The 18168-nt window shown below is 36.9% G+C and overlaps 2 protein-coding genes across 2 annotated transcripts; one reads left to right on the top strand and one right to left on the bottom strand.

Annotated features, from left to right (window-relative positions):
* Positions 1-783: 783 nt before the first annotated feature.
* Positions 784-10364, bottom strand: LOC135467371 (uncharacterized). The gene is made up of 6 exons (XM_064745144.1): positions 10243-10364; positions 8968-9125; positions 7042-7206; positions 6239-6357; positions 5261-5439; positions 784-4601 (listed from the first exon to the last, which is right to left on the bottom strand). The coding sequence occupies exons 1-6, from the start codon at positions 10362-10364 to the stop codon at positions 4475-4477; spliced, it is 870 nt and encodes a 289-aa protein (XP_064601214.1). The 3' UTR covers positions 784-4474.
* Positions 10365-10564: 200 nt separating this feature from the next.
* On the top strand, positions 10565-18168 carry LOC135468895 (TBC1 domain family member 7-like). Its single transcript, XM_064747359.1, has 6 exons — positions 10565-10751; positions 12306-12490; positions 13475-13615; positions 14573-14724; positions 15099-15228; positions 16633-18168. The coding sequence occupies exons 1-6, from the start codon at positions 10565-10567 to the stop codon at positions 16744-16746; spliced, it is 909 nt and encodes a 302-aa protein (XP_064603429.1). The 3' UTR covers positions 16747-18168.

Below are 18168 nucleotides of genomic sequence, written 5' to 3'. Positions count from 1 at the left end.
TTGATGGGCCCATATGTTCTGAAATTAAAAGGAAATTACACTTACAAGTTATAAGCACTTACAAGTTACCCAAGGTAAGAGTTAATGATTTTCACTGACAGAAGTCCCTGAAGAGGCTATGTGTCAATGGTTTCAAAAAACTGTCTATTTCTGGCTTAGATAATTTGTATAAGGGATAGATGTAGTACTAGTTGGTTGGCCTGGTTTCTGTACCATGCCCAGTGTCTTCACCTTCACAATCCAGTGAGTCAGCACTATAAATGTTTGCATTTGGATTCTGACATGGACAAAAGCAGCATTTGCAAGCAAGCAACCAGTGACACCAGCTATTCTGTAACAACTGACATGATATTGCAACCTATGACTCTATATTAGACTGTGAATGGACTGGTTGGTTCCCGAATTCTTTTGGTACAGAAATGCTGGGTTTGCCTTCCACATGGGTTTATAGAACACAGCAATTGAATATTGAAAATTGGTACAGCAATGAAAGTGTTTAGTCTCAGTTTTGTTTTAGACCAACAAACACATCTACATTAACTATTTACACACTTTTGAACAACTGGTTTAGATATGGCACTTTACCACAGTCATTCAGATACACCTGGGCCCTGGTTCAAAAAGCTCTGTACGACATTTTGTATGCAACTATTACCGTACCATTGTCCTATATATGCGATTATTGTACATGTACGACATCTTTCTGAAACTGGCCTCAGATCTTGCACTTCTCCACCGAGAATTTCTTGAAGATACTACACAAAAGCCACATTCAATGTTGTGTCCTTGAATTTTTTATTTGATTTCTTAAAGTACATCTAGTATGGAAATGACTCTCCAAAGCAAACAGTTGCCAGAGTGAAAAATGTAGCTCATAAAAGAATGGTGCTGTTATTGAACATCACAGTTGCACACACAGATTTGTATAAATGATAAAATTTAACAAACTATAACCATCCCAATGGCTCTCTGCAGTCAATGCATAATAACTTGAGAGTCTTTCTGGTTGACCTCCAGTTACTTCTCGGCTATGGTAAAACCATGTATGGCACTGTTAACATCCAGTAATATGGGAACTGTTGTACATACTGAACAGTTTTGATAAACAAAAATTCCTTAACTATACTATATAAGAGGCCTCACAAATTTTCACATCAGCGCACAATATACCGTGTAAATGCATGAACATAATTAACTACTATAAACAATATCGGCTTTTGGCAAATTTTGAAACGCTATATAATTTGTACTTGATTGAAGTATTTCACATGTAAGCCTAGAGGCAGGTTGAAGAGAGAATGCATGACCTTGCAGATTGTCACTTTCACAAGTATAACATTTCAAACAATCAAATTTGGCAATTTTGGATTTTTTTTTTTTTTTTGGTTCTGTCTGAGTAGCAGACTGTAGCTAAGCTTTCATAGCTTCAGGTGCTCATCACTATGATAAATTGTAATACATGCCCATATTTCTAGAAGTGCTTTGTGAAACTAGCCCCATCCTTCATTGGCGGAGAAATCTTAATCATCTGATTTTTGTTGGCTTTTGTTTTAAAAATTGTTGGATACAGGACGTTAATTAATAATAGCCACCTTTTACGGTTTTCTGTAGGATTCAATGGCCATTGCACTTTTCATGCATTCCTTAACCAGTACCAGTGTAACAGTTTTACACACAAATCTCTCACTAATGGGTTTTCTATGAATCAGCAAAACAAAAAAAAAAAAGACAGGAACTTAAATAAGCTGAGCAAGAACAACAGACTTTCAGATTTTGAAGCCTAACAATCAAAAATAAGTTGAGCTATTCCAACAGTTGAGCCTTTATAGTCTTAACATTAAAAGAACAATTAATTTAAAATCTTAATTAACATTTATGCACCATCTTTCAAGTATAATGTGAAAATTTTAAGAAGACCTAAGGAACCACGCCCATGGGTATGACTGACAACTGAAACGCATCGAAACGCAAATATCACATCTGTCTGATAGAAAATCTACATTAATTTTATTTCATGAAGTTTCTTTCAAACATAAATAAATAAATAATCTGCTCACAACAAGAGGTAGTTTTATATAATTTGCTTTAACTATTAGTGATCGCAATGCATAATGAATCATCTTTATATGGCTTACACTTTACAGTATATGCAACTGATTCTATGTCTTCTACACAGAATATCTTAACACTTGGACTTTGACGACACTAATCTGATAATATAAAAAGAACATAAAATGTACAATAGCAAAAACAATGCCTTGAAAAGAAACTATTTATTTATTTGATGGACTTTTATTGCGTACTCAACAATATTTCACTTATACCAAGACATCCAGCATTATGGTGGGCGCAACTCATGACCAACTAGCATGAAGCCTGGAACCAGAGGTTTACAAAGCATCTGTTTCATAAAAACTCAAAACAATAGATGGAAACTTTTCCTCTTCATTCTTCTTCATGAATTTTAAAGTCAAAGTAATCCACAATCAATTCGATATGCCAGTTCAATGCATATGTGTTGCCTAACGCTTTTCTGAAATATGACCTTCATATACACAATATCCACTGAAAGACAGGACATTTATACAAACTGTTCCAGAATTATAAAATGGAAATGTTCCTTTCATAAAAAGATCCAAAGGAATAGTGATCACAATAAGAATTTATAAACTACATGAACACCATAAATACTGAAAAACCTGAACATTTCAAGAATATACATGCATTACCATCAAGATTCCCATCAACAAAAACTTGTATAAAAGATAGAACACTCAAGTATACATATGTATATAACAAATATTGAGACAGCACCAAAGGCAAACATGGTCATTCAAAGTGTCACTTGGTATTGAAGTTGGAGTAACATAGCATGTTATAACTCTTAATCACAAATCGAGACCAAAAAGGACTGCATCTCATATCACCCAGTCTCTCGGTTAACTGAAATGATCCTAATTCCACAATAATGACCAGTGTCTAAAGCCTTTATGAGCTTGTAGCACAAAGATAAATTTGTAGTGTGTAAACCATATGTTTTGGGGTTTTTTTATTATTTTGTCCACCTAGACATAGGAAAACCTTAAGTATGGAAGAGGTGTATGTAGCAATATTTAATCCTGATTTATGAACTTTCACAGATGTGCTATTGCTCTAAAAGTAAGAGTTATGGCTACATACCAAAGAAGTACAAAGTTTTGTACTTCAATATAATTTTGTGCTATAAAACCAAATATTGCACAACAGACTAAAAAAACATTTAAATACTACTAAAACTGTGACTGATAGATTTTGAAAACAATCACATCAGAAGAAAGATGGTACTTTTGTAACACAACCAAATGATAAACATTTAATACAATTTGTTTCAAAACTGCAACAACTGGACCCAACCAAATATGGACAGGTTATTGAGCAGATAGTATGAAGAACCAGTACGAAAATAGGAGGATTGGAGACACTGGGTTAACAGTTGTATTTATATCTAGCGACATCTGCAGCAAGCCATACTTCACCCGGACTCAAATCACTGAATCAGGCTAACGATCTTCGTTAAATATAAAGAGGTGAAAACCCAGAATGCAGCAAAAGCACTCTAATTCTAACTTTTGAAAATATTTTGACTGACTACCATCATGAGTTCTGTAAAACTCACCATTCACTGAACCTATGCTTATCACATGATAAGACGATATAAAGAAGCTGCTAGAGTTGTCTCCTGCACAGTTAAGCATGTGACAAATCAGCATGGGGAATCTGAAAGGCAGGTTGTCAATAGATGTTAGGACTTAATGGCAGTAGGTACTTTCACTGTAACAGAATCATAAAGATATGCAGCAGCCTTTAAAGCCTACATTACTTATAGTATCTGAAAAATATAGGCTACTGACACAGTACGTAACAAGCAGCTGGTATACTACAGCCACAATGGCATGAAGTACAGAAAACTACTGTGAACACCAACGCTTGCACATGAAACCATGTCAACAATGCAGAGGCTGGGTAAGCTGTTAGAGTTCTTTAAAATAGGAGGTAGAAAACATCTGAAAACACGACTCACACTCAGAGCCTATCAAATAACCATCACATTGCCTGTCTGCCCTTCCAGCTACCAGATGGCGCTAAGGTTTAAATAACAGTTTTTATGTTAAAATTTACCGCCACCTACGTGACATGGCTTGTTATTTGATAGACTTCGACATTACCCCTCCATTTAATTGAGCAACCCAATAGTTTTACCGCCAATGTCAAAGAAACACAACATTATCAGGGAGCTAACTCTTAACAACCTCCGAATATATATTCACTGACAGGATGTTCAGTTCATACACATGCTTTAAAATAAAGGTGAATGTAAATGCATATTAAGTTAAATACTTATGGAAGTGCGTAAATGCCAGAGGGTGCTTGTGGCAAGATCTGCAGACTTGCATATAGAGGAGAGCCCAGGCCGGTCAGATAGGATATGCGTCAATCAGCTTTTGTTCAGGCTCCAGTCATAGGGGTTGTACTTGATGTCTACCTTCCCCAATGACTCTAACTTGTACAATAGCAACTCTCCCTTCTCCTGCTGATCTTCATCTAGGTACGGGATCGTCCACCTCAAATAAGGGCAAAAATGACAATATATCATGGCTATGTACATCCTGTCTAAACCTCACCTAATAATCTCACCTACAAGAATAATAATAATAATAATAATTGAGCACATTTACATTACTGAACACATAGAAATATACAGTCAGAGCATAAAACAAAAGCAAAGACTAGTGACACATATGACTGTTAACCCAGCAACAATCCCAGCCAGCAGATGAGACAATGTAGTGGGAGTTGGCTGATGACTGACCCCTTCCTGCCCCAAACATACAGTACCCTAATGACCTAAAATTTCGTTCATGACTAAGTTGTTCATTTTTTTCACATTCTAGGAGTTCTATTGATTTAGAAAGGTGTTTTTTGAGAGGTGTTAGAAAGGTAGGATGATATCCTACTGATAAAAAGTAAATTGTAGCACCGGAAGTAATATCTCATGACAATTATTTGCCTCCAAAAGAGCTCTTTTGTTGTTGAATCTTTAGGTCATTTAGACTAATATACCAGTCATGCACTTCACCTTCAAATCTAACCATGTAACATGCATGCAATTTATACACTGTATCTGGCTTGCCACATTAAACACAAAACAAACTGAGTTACAGGACACCTATCTCCACCCACTTCGTTACCTGGTTCACTTATAAATTAAATGTCTGCATACCTGATGACATCTATATCGGTAAAGCCAAAGTCACTGCTGTACCACTGGAAGATCTTGGACAGCCAGATTTCCTCTGTTTCCAGGATCATCATCACCTCCTGCCTACAGAAGTTCTTGGTGGCTGCGGTGAGTGCAGCATCCAGGTTACTGGCTGAATACACATTTATAGCTGGGCAAGACTGAAACCAAGAGAGTGGAAAAATGGTGAACTACCCAGAATAAGAAAGCAAGCAGTTCTTTAAATCCTTTCTACTATCTTGTGCACATTTTTTCAAAAGCGTATTAGCAGTAAAGCCTGGTATTTAGTCCAGACTTAATTCCACTTTGTTTTGTATTAGAATAAGGAAGGTATTAAGATATATTTATTTGATTTATTTGATTGGTGTTTTACGCCGTACTCAAGAATATTTCACTTATACGACAGTAGCCTGTATTATGGTGGGAGGAAACCAGGCAGAGCCCGGGGGAAACCCACGACCATCTGCAGGTTGCTGACAGACCTTCCCATGTACGTCTTAAGATATAAGCCTGGCTTAACTCTTAATACACTTTTGAACAATTGACTCCTGGAGATTACAAACAATACTTGGAGATTAAGATTTTGCAAGAAAGATACATTTTACATTAAAGGTGGATACATTTACACAGGGCTGATAACATTAACAGCTAAATGAATTTGGCAATTAAGTATTAACCAAATATAAAACAATTCATAATGTGGTGATGGTTTCAGAAAACAATGAAAAACTCACTTTTGGGGGGATTGTTAAAGCATAATTGAATGTTTGAAATTTTATTTCAATGACACTGCCACAGGCTATAGATTAAAGGAAAACTCAGTGCCACTGCATAAGCAAAGGTACAAAAGATTTAATAAGTTTACTCTGGTGCTATTTGAAGAATGCCAATATACGAACAGAATCTTCAACAGGTACAGAGCTCTAAGTCTATTAAGAGATGGTGTAAGAGTTATCTCACCTTGGCACCACAGACTAGAGCAAAATGGACTCTGGGATCAAGTTTACTTAAAGAAAACTTCAATCTGGGATCGTCTTTACCAAATGGAGGTGTTGTTGATGAAGGGTGAGGGCGATTGGCTGAAATCAATTGAACAATAGACGCTATGCTCTAAATTTTGTAGCTCACACTCTCTTTCACAAAAATAGATATTGGAACAAAGACATACATGAATAGAATAATTTAAGGAGACTAAACAAAACGTGAGGTCTCATCTTGAAATAATACCCTTCAGCGTTAGCTGCACCAAACAATGGGACATCGTAAAGGTGTATAACTCCACCACCATTTTGCCAATACACTTATGTTTATAACGTTGACATAATACAACATGTATGCTTAAAATGGCATTAACCTCAGCTGACTGAGCACAATGGATCAGATATGTCAAACATGGTTTTGATTGAAGAAAAATTAAAACAATTAGAATACAGAACAGAAAAAGAGTTCTAAGGCATTCTGGTGGTGTGCTATTATCAGCTTGCCAATGATTTGCCTATAGTGTAGTGTGAAATAGTGTTGGGAATTGATAAACTGTCGAAGGTTAAACTTGGCTAATTCCTATATCCGCTGATCACTGCAATGTCCACTTTCACAAAAGGCACACGTACATGCAAGCAAACCAATAATGGAATGGCATAGAAATTCTAGATCTTCACAACAAAGGTGCACCGGTTATGGACTACATGTACTGGTATGCCATAAAGAACCTTCACCCTGCTTGGTTCTGTACACAAATGTGTACAAATAAAACCGTAGCTTACCTCTGAGAATTCCATGCTCTATGTCATCCAGGGAGTACACCATACCCGCTATCTTGTACGACACCCTCATCCAGAACTGCTGGATATCCAACACTGAGGATGGGATTTCCCCTCCCTTCTCTGTCATATCAGCCAGGCCATGAATAGTCAGTGCATTGTATACATATACACAGGGTTAAGGAATTAATATTAAATCAAAAACTGCTATACAAGGCTAACTAAAACCCCAGCTATGCTCTTAAAACTCACCTATGACGTCAAACTATTGTTACATGTACATCACTACATTACATTTAAGGACTGGAGCAATTGGCACACTACTACACGACATGAATTGGTGGTCATTAAATATGACACACAGCAGGTATCAGCTGAACAATTTAAACTGATAAATCGCAAAGCGTTCTCGGTTCTCACACCTGAACAAACAACAGTGGACCATGTCACTGAGTAACAAATCTGTGTTGTTGAGCATGCAGAAATAACGGCACTCTGCTCCATTAATTTCAAGGAATGAAGTGTTACTCGAAATTCCCTCTTCTTAATACCAGATGAAAAATCTGTTACCAGACATTATAATTTGCGATTTTTAATTCATTGCTTTAAGACCAAACCAAAATAGAAGGCAATTACAAAAAAAAAATCTGCCCAGTGTAATTCATTTATGTGTATTTATCTGACTTTCTGTATATGTCATTAACTTACTTGCATGTACATGATTAACCTGGGCAAAAACTGACTTTTTTTTTGGTGGGGGGGAGGAGGGTTTTCACATGGTTTCAAAAATATGTTTTCCCTTGTAGTGGAATGTACTTAGTACTATCTTATATATAGTTCTACATGTATTGTACCTATTAAAGTTGAATGACATGTGGTCCTAACTTATCTATCCATAAAGTACACAAGAAAATCCATTTAAAGTGTGAAGTGACTTACAGCACACCAATGTGTCAATGTGTCCCAAGATATCAGGCAAGGGTCCAGGGGCCACCTAGCTCAGCAACGCTAAATTGCCATATGGACTAGTCATCTATTCAAAGTTAACTGGTTCCCCACAAAGTGGGATCTAAAAGCCATATAAAACTGATAAAAAAATTAAAATATTGAAATAGTCCAGAAATTAGACAAGTGGTGAATCCATGTCTAACAATAGGGCTGGTAGTTTAAAAGCTTGGACCCCGACTTCAATATAACTGATACAGGTCAGCATATTTGGCGAATTTTTTCACCATTTCCCTCTAAAAGCCTTCATTAAACAGTCTTAACTGACCTTGAGGAAATAAAGAGTTTAGAACACTTTCTTTGTGTTATTTGTGAAACCAAAGAGAATCTTGCTCTAAAATGTAAGGTATACTCAGCATACCAAAGCTGTGTATTTGTTGTGTATTTTAGCTAGACAAAGCTGTATATAAGTAATTAAGACTAATTCATGTAGGCAATTAATCTGTTTCAAGAAGTTATGATTCTTGCCTAGTTTTTGTTTTTCATTTCAATAGTGCAGTAATTGCAGAAGAACTGAAACTGGGGACGAGGCACTACAATGTACACTTTGCATTTCTTGCCGGATCAAATATTCCCTCGTACACAAATACTGGGGGGAGGGGAGTGGACTTGGCAATCACACCGAATTTGGTCAATGTAACTAACGTAGTTCTTTCTCGACAGTCATACTGAAAAGGTCTTTCGTATTGAAAATTGTTCTTTCATAAGTGAAACCGTTGAGGAATTAGGGTGAATTAGGTGATGAAAAATTTTGGCTCTACATTGTACTTTATAGATTATTTCACTTTCATGACAGCATTCAGATTAAAACCAGCACAGAATCTGTTTCATACCACCAAACCCCACGTCCCAGATATGTACCTGTTGGAAAAATGAAGCCATAACCTAGCCATAAAGACTACAAAATCCTGTTTAAAGAGATACTGATGAAGAAGACCTTCCTCTCATCCTCGGACATCCCCTCCAGGCTTGTTTTCTGTAGTTCCAATGCCAATTTCTTGTACTCTGAGAAAACTGGAAAGGCTGTGAGCTGATCATAGTGAATCTTCTTCCCATCCTCATCCATACATTCTCCCTTCAATCTGTCCACCAACAGACAAAATAAAAATGGCAAAACATTCTGCAGAATAGAGGTTATAGGAATAGTGTTGTAAAACTTGACAAATGACATACAGAAAATAAATTGAAGGTTCTGATCACAAACCTTGACTTAAAGGTGACATTGTAACCGTACATATAGATATTTGATAAAATGCAACTCAAGATGATCTTTTCTGAGAGTTTTTCAGTCAGTGAATGAAAGAGCCCAAACATTTTCCAGAACTAAAATGGCTCCAATTGTGGCCCTGCTTTATATCATCAACAGTGCTGTAAATAAACTTACTTGCTACCCCATGGTGCTGGTACTCTACATGGTTTAATACAGTCAAAACAAAACTCAGAATTTTTCTCAAACAGATGGAAACAGCAACCTTTTGAACTTCATGTCAAAAATAACAAAATCACAGTTGAAAAAAATACATACTGTAGTGATGTTAACTTTTCCAATACTTAGTTTATACAAGAAAAGTTTCAACAGATTAAACTTAATCTTGGTAACATACTGGCTTAAAAAAAAATCAAAAATGTTGACATAAGATTTTTGATTAACTTCAATAAATTCAAACATACAGTACCAGTACTATCCTTTCACTTTCATTGGTATTTGATGCGGCTGACAAAAATTTAAAATGATACACTGAATTATTACACACAGCTATGTATTCAGCACGTCTGATAATGATATTTAGATATATTCACGTAATGATGCACACATCAGGTGTGTGTTTAACTTGCCAGCCACTAACTGGCGGATCGCTAAGAACGACCGGCAAGGCTGCACGATTGATACTGGAAGAAATTCCACGGCTAGGCCTATACAGTTTGGCCCTTCGGTCAGTTCATTGACCGTATATCACTCAGCTCACAGTGATACCGACTCTGTGGCTGTGCTGCTTCAGTGTGTACTGACAGCGGTCACTGCACTTGTCATATAACAGGTCAAACTTCTGACCCGCTGTTCCAGCTACATGAACGATGTACTAAAATCTGGGTCAATAATCATTACTATTTGAGTGTCAGAGTTAGAGGACCCTAAGCCCTGGGTGACTCTTAAAGCTTACATACATCGTTCCTGTATCAACGAAAATATAGTGATACCTCAGCATAGTCTTTTGCAAGGCCCTGGAAAGCTCGACTGCCGGCCGGGATTTGCCCACAAAGTCCTCGCCCCCATTTAAAATTAGGGCCTTCGGCGGGCTGCTCTCCGCCTTCTTCGACATGTTGTTAGCGAACTATAATATGAGCCACAGATTTTACGCCGCATTTTTCCTAAAAAAAAAAAAGGGTTAGATGTTTTAAATTTGTATGAAATAAACCAATACATAATATAGTACTGGCAACACATCAGTTTTACTAAATATTTATCGACCTTTCTCCTAAGAAAGTGCGTTCTTGCGGCTAGCCTACATCCCTTTCGAGAATGGCAGACGAAAGAAACTTCAGGACATATTATTACGAGAAATTCGGCGTTAGAACAGTTGAAGAAAAGCGATCGATTGAAATTTTGTTAAAAGAACAACCGCTAAATATAGAAAAATTGTTTCAGTTTTGTTGGCGCTTCCCAGTGCCTTCTATGTACCGTGTGTTGGTGTGGAAATTTCTACTTGGTAAGTCAGTGATAGCGATGACCCGGCTGCTACCGGCATACTGCTAAGTAGTCATGACCGTGAGCAGATTATAATACATGTAGCTGACTGTGTCATTGCATTTCTCTAAGCTATTTTGAACATCCAGTAATTATTATGTTTAACAATGCTGTCACTATATGCGTTACTGTAACGTTTAACAGTTTTATGGAGTGACTGGAGTAAACCATTAACCTTTGGCATGTTACTGACGAACTTTCCCACGTTTCTATGACGCAACGGAATGTACACTATGGTATACTGGTGAGAGACATGCAGTCTTTAGCTCACATTAATTTACTGCAACTACACATACTTCATCTGCTGCTCATTATAGCCTACTTTGAAATCAGGACAGCCCACAAATTATACATTCAAGGTTGAGTGAGAACCTATGCTGAAGTATACCATGGTAAGTGCTTTAGACACTTGTCCACAAAGTCCACAAAATTCCCAACATGGATTGTAGGCTATATAATGAAAATGACACAGTTTAGTATCTAACTTGTAACTGAATTGTCTCTGCCAGCAAAGACAGTAAGTTGTATCAGTATGAGAAGCACTTGGTGGTTGGGCTGGTGCCTAATGTGTGCTTGCTGTGACTGTCAAGCCTTTGACCAATGATCACAGCTCTTGCTGCTTTACTGCAGCTTTAACTCACAAGGTGTGTCAACTACCTCGCAAAGTCAGTGGTGTACTCCAGGCACTGGATTCTTCTATGGCTAAACCTGATCACCATCATTCATATTAGTGAAAAATTCTTGATTGTATGATAAATGGTGAGGTTTGTTTGACGGTAGGGCTCATTTTAGCCCATATGCGCAAAGCATTGGTCCTGCTGTGGCTGATGTGTTGAATCCAGTTCTCTCAGGCTCATCTGTAACTCTTGGTATCTTCCAAGCAAAGTGGAAGTGAGGTGATTTACTGCTTCGTCTGCAGTTTGAAGTCAGGAGATTGTTCAGGTACCCTGTGAAGGTCGGCGGATTTCTCCAGGTATTCTGGTTTCTGCCACTCGCATACCAGACCGGCGTTGCATTGAGTCATAAATTCTTGAGTATGGCATAAAACATCAGTCAAATAGATAAAATAGACCAGTTATTCAAGTTTCCTTCACTCGTAAGCTGGCTGTCATCCAAACATTGAAAAATTTGTTGAACATGGTATGAAACACCAGTCAGATTTATAAATAAATAAACTGGTTGACATTTGGTTTGATTGACAAGCTGAACTGGATGATCTAATTTTAGAAACAAATCATATTTCGTTATGTTCTGGACATTTCCACTTCTTGGTATGTAGTTCAAGATTTCATGTTATTTATTATTATACTAACATTTACATTACATGAATGTCAGATAAATTGGCTGAAGAATATATATGCATGTCTGTCACATGTGGTATCTTCATCAGTTTTTTTAAGCCAGGATCACCTCTGCCTCTAAAACTGACCACCATTGTATAAATGAAAAAATTATTGAGCATGCTTTTAAGCAACATTCAGATAAATAAAGAATTTGTAAATTAATGTCTATACAGGTATACTTCCGTCCAACCAAAGCTCACAGGAGTTTGTGTGGAAACAGAGGAAACAGCAGTATGAGGATTTGCTCCATGCCGTTCGTGTCTTGGGCCGAGTCAACAGTCACACACCTCTCAGTGAAGTTTTTCTAAAAATGTATTTGGTGGAGGAGGGAGCCCTTCAGTTCCAAGAAGATATCATGGTAAACAATTTGTTTTACATAATTAGTGAAACCAAAAAAGTCTGGGTCTTTTAAGTCTAGTTAGTATGTGTTTGATTTTCAGTATTAATTACCTTTTATTTCTGAGGATATTGAATGTGGGTAGAAAGTGAAGTCTCATATAATAACACATGTACATGTATTCTGTTTCTGCTCCATGAGATAACAAGATCTGTTTATTGACTTGAACGTGAGAGATATGTTGTGTTCTCAGCTCTCACATGAAACTTACCATTTATACTTCATTGCTTTTAGTGTGATGAAGACTTCCATTGAATTGAATTCCCTCTATCAGTCTTATCTGTGGAATATTCCAGATTCAATCCTAAGTCCATCATTCCTTAGACTTTAAGATTTACAATCTTAGTACTTTCCTGCTTTTGTGTCCTTTTAAATTGATAGAGTGTGACGTCATGTCTGATGTGTTCTGCATGGGTTCAATTCCCAGTAAGGCAACAGTGAACCTGAACCTAGCAAATTATATTGGAATGCAACCGATATGCTTGTGTACTAGACATACTGTAATATTATACCAGGTTAATCAAATAAATGTTAAAGAAACATTAAAACTCAGGTGATTAAATAAAGAAGCAAGCAAGCCATACACATCTATTATTGCACAGAAATTGCTGGTGTGTCCATATGTAGATGTACGTATGTATGCTTGTGGTTTTACGTCGTACTTAGGTGTGTACTTATACTGCTTCGTCTTGTCCATGCTGCAAAAGTGCTGCAGCCACTGAAGTATCATGCCAAAGACACCAACCCAGTCACATTATACTGAGTGACATCGGGCCAACCAGTCCTGTTTTCTTGCTCTAACCTCTCAGTGCTGAAGGCCAAGCGACACTAGAAGTACCTTTTTTAAGCTATGACCTTATGTAGATGTATAATTGTCCTTAGTACCAAGTTAATTTGCTCTTTGAACTGTGTAAATAGTGAACTGTTTTTTGTCTTTTTTTTCAGCTAAGTAAGGACAATAACAAGGCCTTCATGGCCATGGCCGAGGCTGTTTCCAAGATTGAAGACGATCCTGTGTCCAGTTACTGGATAACTACACGCTTTTTCAGGCATTTTGACAAATTTAAGGATTCATTACTAACACTGGTGAGTCTTTATGACTTTGTGTAGATCACATTGGTGTTTACCAGAAATTGAATTCAGGGTGGCCAAAATTGCTTTAATAAGGACTAGGTAACTAAGCCAGTACTGGGCTTTGTTTCTACCAGGGATATAAAGAGAAAGCTTGAGTCAAACTGAGGCTGAAAATTGATATTAGAAATTTATAGGACACCTGGAAAGACATACTCCAGGTTAAATCAGTGTGAATCAGTATTTAGGAATTATGTAAATTAATATGGTGATGCGTCAATGAAGTGAAATCTCATTTGTTATGGCAATATTAAATGTAATCTATTCCTTAAAATATTTCCCTGGTCTCTTTCAAAATTTTTTGAGTGTGGTGTTAAACAACAAAGAAATAAAATTAAATAACATATTTTTGTTGTTGTTTGCTCACCGAGGTTTCAACCGTTTGAATATCTTTTCATGGTTCTTGTGATCAGGAAGAGGGAAAACCCATTTCTCAAATGTTACAAAGGGCTGGTACATCTGAAGGGGGTAACACGGCATCCATTTCCACAGTGCTGAAATTTTACCAAATAATCCACGGAAAAATGGCCATTTGATTTAAAGGTCATTTTTTTTTTTGCTCTCGTTTACTGGTGCAAAATGTACTCCCGTGTGCAGGCCTACCGCTTCAATGTATTCCGCGAACATGCTGATGGTTCAGGTTTCTGTTTGTCACTAGGCCAGTCTAACAGTAATAAACTAAACACTGATTCACACAGAGGTAGATGCTGTTTCCTGTGTGCCAGCTTCTTGCTCACATGACCAGGCAAATATAGTATTTGAGTAAAAAACAAAAGTGAGAAGTATTTGATCAATAATATATTTGTTTTTTTTTTCTTCCTAAAATAAATGAAAATATTTTCCCTGGTGAAAAAAATCTGAGGTTTTTAGATTATGTTTAAATCATATTGGGGAAACCCTTTTCTTTTTCAGCCTTTGAAAACTGAGCAATATTTGCAGAAGGAGGACTCTCATCACAAGTTGTATGATCATTTACACAAATATAAGGTGTTCAGCTCAATACCTGTTTCCGCCTGGTTCCACTGCTGCTTTGCTGGAATTCTGCCAGAAACTTCATTTGAAAAGTAATTACAAAACTTTCTTTTTTCTCTTGCACAATGGAAAGAGGATGGAAGGTTTCACTTTTAAATTAGAATGTGCTAAACTCTGTGAAAGTTTACTTTAGCACTGTGCATGTCCAAGTTTGGTGAAATACATTTACCTTGTTTTAATTTATATAACACAGGAAAAGGTTCTCCCAACTGGACACAAACATTTTCCCTTTTACAAGAAAAAAAAATTCCATGAGCAAAATGACAAAAATAGATATAGTATTGTGCAGCTGCTAAGATTAGATTACATAGCAGAACCTTTGTTGTTCAGAGCAGGTTTATCCTTGTGTTTTCTCTCATTAATTTGTAAGATTAAAATCTACCTAGAATATGTTTCTGTTTTTCAGAATATGGGATAAGGTGCTAGGAGGCTCCTGTATGATTCTTGTTTTTGTTGCTGTAGCTATTTTTATGACTTTCCATAGACCTTTGTTAAGTATGACACGCACAGAGGATATGGTGAACTATCTGCGTAAGGTAAGAAATAGAAGGGATGCAATTATTTTTTGCATGTTTTACAACTCCCTGCTCTGACATTCTTCATGGTAACCAGCATTTCTGTCAATGTCTGGTCTATGTAATCAACACACTTCTGGGACATCAACCACAGTCATTTTACAGTGCCTCTAAAATAATGTGTAATGTAAGTGGCTGTGGTTGTTCAAGCAGTGAGTTGTACCAAATTAAAGGAGAAGCAAAGTTAAATATATGACACTACAGGCTCAAAAGAGCACATTTTTTTTCTATCTGCTGGTGCCTGCTGCATCATTTTGCGATTTTTCCTCGCCATACAAAACCTGAAAACGCTAAAGCTGGCATAAATCACTGAGTCCATCACATCCTCCATTTTTAACACCCTGTAATTTATGCTGGGGGTGTGTTGCCTCTCAGCCAATGAGAGTCATTAAAACTGGCGGCTTGTTCGTGTAAACTCGAAACCTACGTCCAACATTCTGGTTTCCCGATCGTCAAGTGGAAAACAAACTGTACTGTTCACTACCTTCTGGGAAGAAGAGCTCCACTGGAAATTTACGATTTGTACTTCGGTGGTTTCCGACAGCAATTCTCCTCCTACCACAGAAGACTTCAAGACTAGTTCTTAGGCAAAATGGTGACGCCCACAGCGGATTTTGGCGCTGACTTTATTTATAATTTATCAACTTGAGCTACATATTAGAATTTTTTTTATGGCATGCACCTGCGAGGAAATCCATACTCTATTCAAATGTATTTGATTGATATTTAAATTTTCTTCTCCTTTAACTCCCTTGAGGTCACTCTCCCATGAAATGTTTGCATTCTTTTAATTCTTCACATGGTAAGGTGAGACATGTCAAACCCCAAGCATACACACATACCTTTGTACTAAAGACACTTAATTGATTTTAGTTTTGTAAAGACACTTGGAATGTCATTTTTATTTTGTACATATGCTAAATTTGCAGCCTTTTTATGATTAAAGTGGTAAATTAAGACCCTTTTTATGGATATAGTGCGTGCAGTTCAGAGGCCTTATTTTTACATTACCTTGTAGTACATGTAGTACCAGTATCACATCTTCAAAAATGCCATTTTGTCTGTAGGAGAAACATATGTTATTATGATGGCCTAGATTATCTCACCAGTTCTTTTTGAAACTTCCACCACAGAGTGGTTTGACGTATTGAGTAAAAATTATTTTCCTTAACATAATTGTCTTGAAAATATGATTGCTTATTGTTTTTTATGGCCCATCTTAATATTTTATAGGGATCTGTTTTTTATGTCTGAAACAGGTCATTTGGCTGTGATGCTATGTATTCTCCTATGTTTTGAAAGAAACTATCCACAGCACTGTGTGTCTTGTTTATACTAAATTTTTTTTTTCTTTCATGCTTGTAGATATCTGAGGACACAGGGGACATCCTTGTGAATAAAGCCATAGATTTATGGCAGAAATATGGTTGTCACCTGAAATCCGACTCACCAGTCTTCTTAGAGAGACCACCAACATGATAGTTGGTGGACAACTGCTGGGTAAACAATGGCCACAGTAGTGGTCACACACAGGCGGATGTGTCCACATGTCCAGTCTGTGGAGGTCGTGACAGCTGGATGTCCCAAGATACACCAGTCTTCCTTCTTTGGGACAGTTGTTGAACAAGTCTGTGTGACTGTTGGAAAATACATACAGTTCAACATTTCGACTGATATGGAGTTGTGGGGCATCATGAGCTCATGTCATGGCCAAAGCATGTGGCCAAGATGGCCATGCAGTAGCTGCCCAAAGATTGGGCCATCAGTGTGCCCCATGGTGTTTTGAGGCCAATGGAGGCATATAGTATAAACAGCTGAGTTTAAAATCCAAACCTGCAAAAGTATATGAGGACAGCTGATAATTACAAGTCACAGTTCCAGAATATGAACTGCTGAGATGAGATTGTTGTTGGTGATTAATTTATTTCTATGGGTTTATCTCCACGTTTTTATATTTTGATATGTATGCGTTTGTTGATCATGATACAAATATCATGTGTGTTTTGCTTATCAACTTCATCTACAAAACAGGTTGTTTTGGAAAGAAGATTTTCAAATTCTTGCCCACATATTTCATATCTACATTTACTTTTTTTTATCTCTGTATAACTTCTTCATCAGGTAATCTCCTTTAAGTGGAACAAGTTGTTTATTTTAAGAATTATTGGGATGATGATTTCTTTCTATTTGCAGCTGTAGCTGATCTGCGTTGACATTTGATCAACATTGATTTTTACTGCTCACATGTATGTTTGCCTTTTAGAGGAAATTTTCCTCCTCTTATTGCGTGTAGTGTAACCCTGCTTTTTAATAATAAGAGTTAATTTTTGTGAGGCAAAGCAGATTTCCATTATACCATGCCAAGTTTATGTAAGTATCCAACATACTGTCTTGTTAGACCAGGAATTATCTTTTTAGCTTCATTTGATGTAATGTTTAGAGCTCGGTTTCAGAGTAAGTGGAGGTATTGCATCAGAGATAGGTGAAAGAATGCCATTGACATCAGTGGTCAGTGTAGAAGTTTTAGCCTGTCGTTGGAAAGTATTTATTTACTTACTTATTTGATTGATATTTAATACCTTACTTCAGACTAATTTACCTATATGATGAGGGCCAAGTGAAACACTGACCCTCACCAGTTACCTGATAAGAAAGCATGATTTTAAATGGTGTTTAACCTTTTTTGTTTCTAACAACCATTTTTTTTATTTCCCTCATTTCCTTTCTCCAGATGAGTGGGAGTCAAAATGTTAAAGGAGTAGTGTGAGTCCTTCAAGAGTTTTGTAAGATTATTTTACTACCAGTGCTGGTAAAGATGAAAATAATGTAAGGTCTTGTATTTTCATATTAGGAGACAAAGAATGCATTTTTCTCAATGCTTAAATGTTGGCTGTGACATCA

The sequence above is a fragment of the Liolophura sinensis genome, chromosome 6, assembly GCF_032854445.1.
Source record: "Liolophura sinensis isolate JHLJ2023 chromosome 6, CUHK_Ljap_v2, whole genome shotgun sequence".
Classification (NCBI taxonomy): Eukaryota; Metazoa; Mollusca; class Polyplacophora; order Chitonida; family Chitonidae; genus Liolophura; species Liolophura sinensis.
The sequence above is the reverse complement of the archived record's forward strand: the minus strand, read 5'-3'. Positions and strand labels throughout refer to the sequence as shown.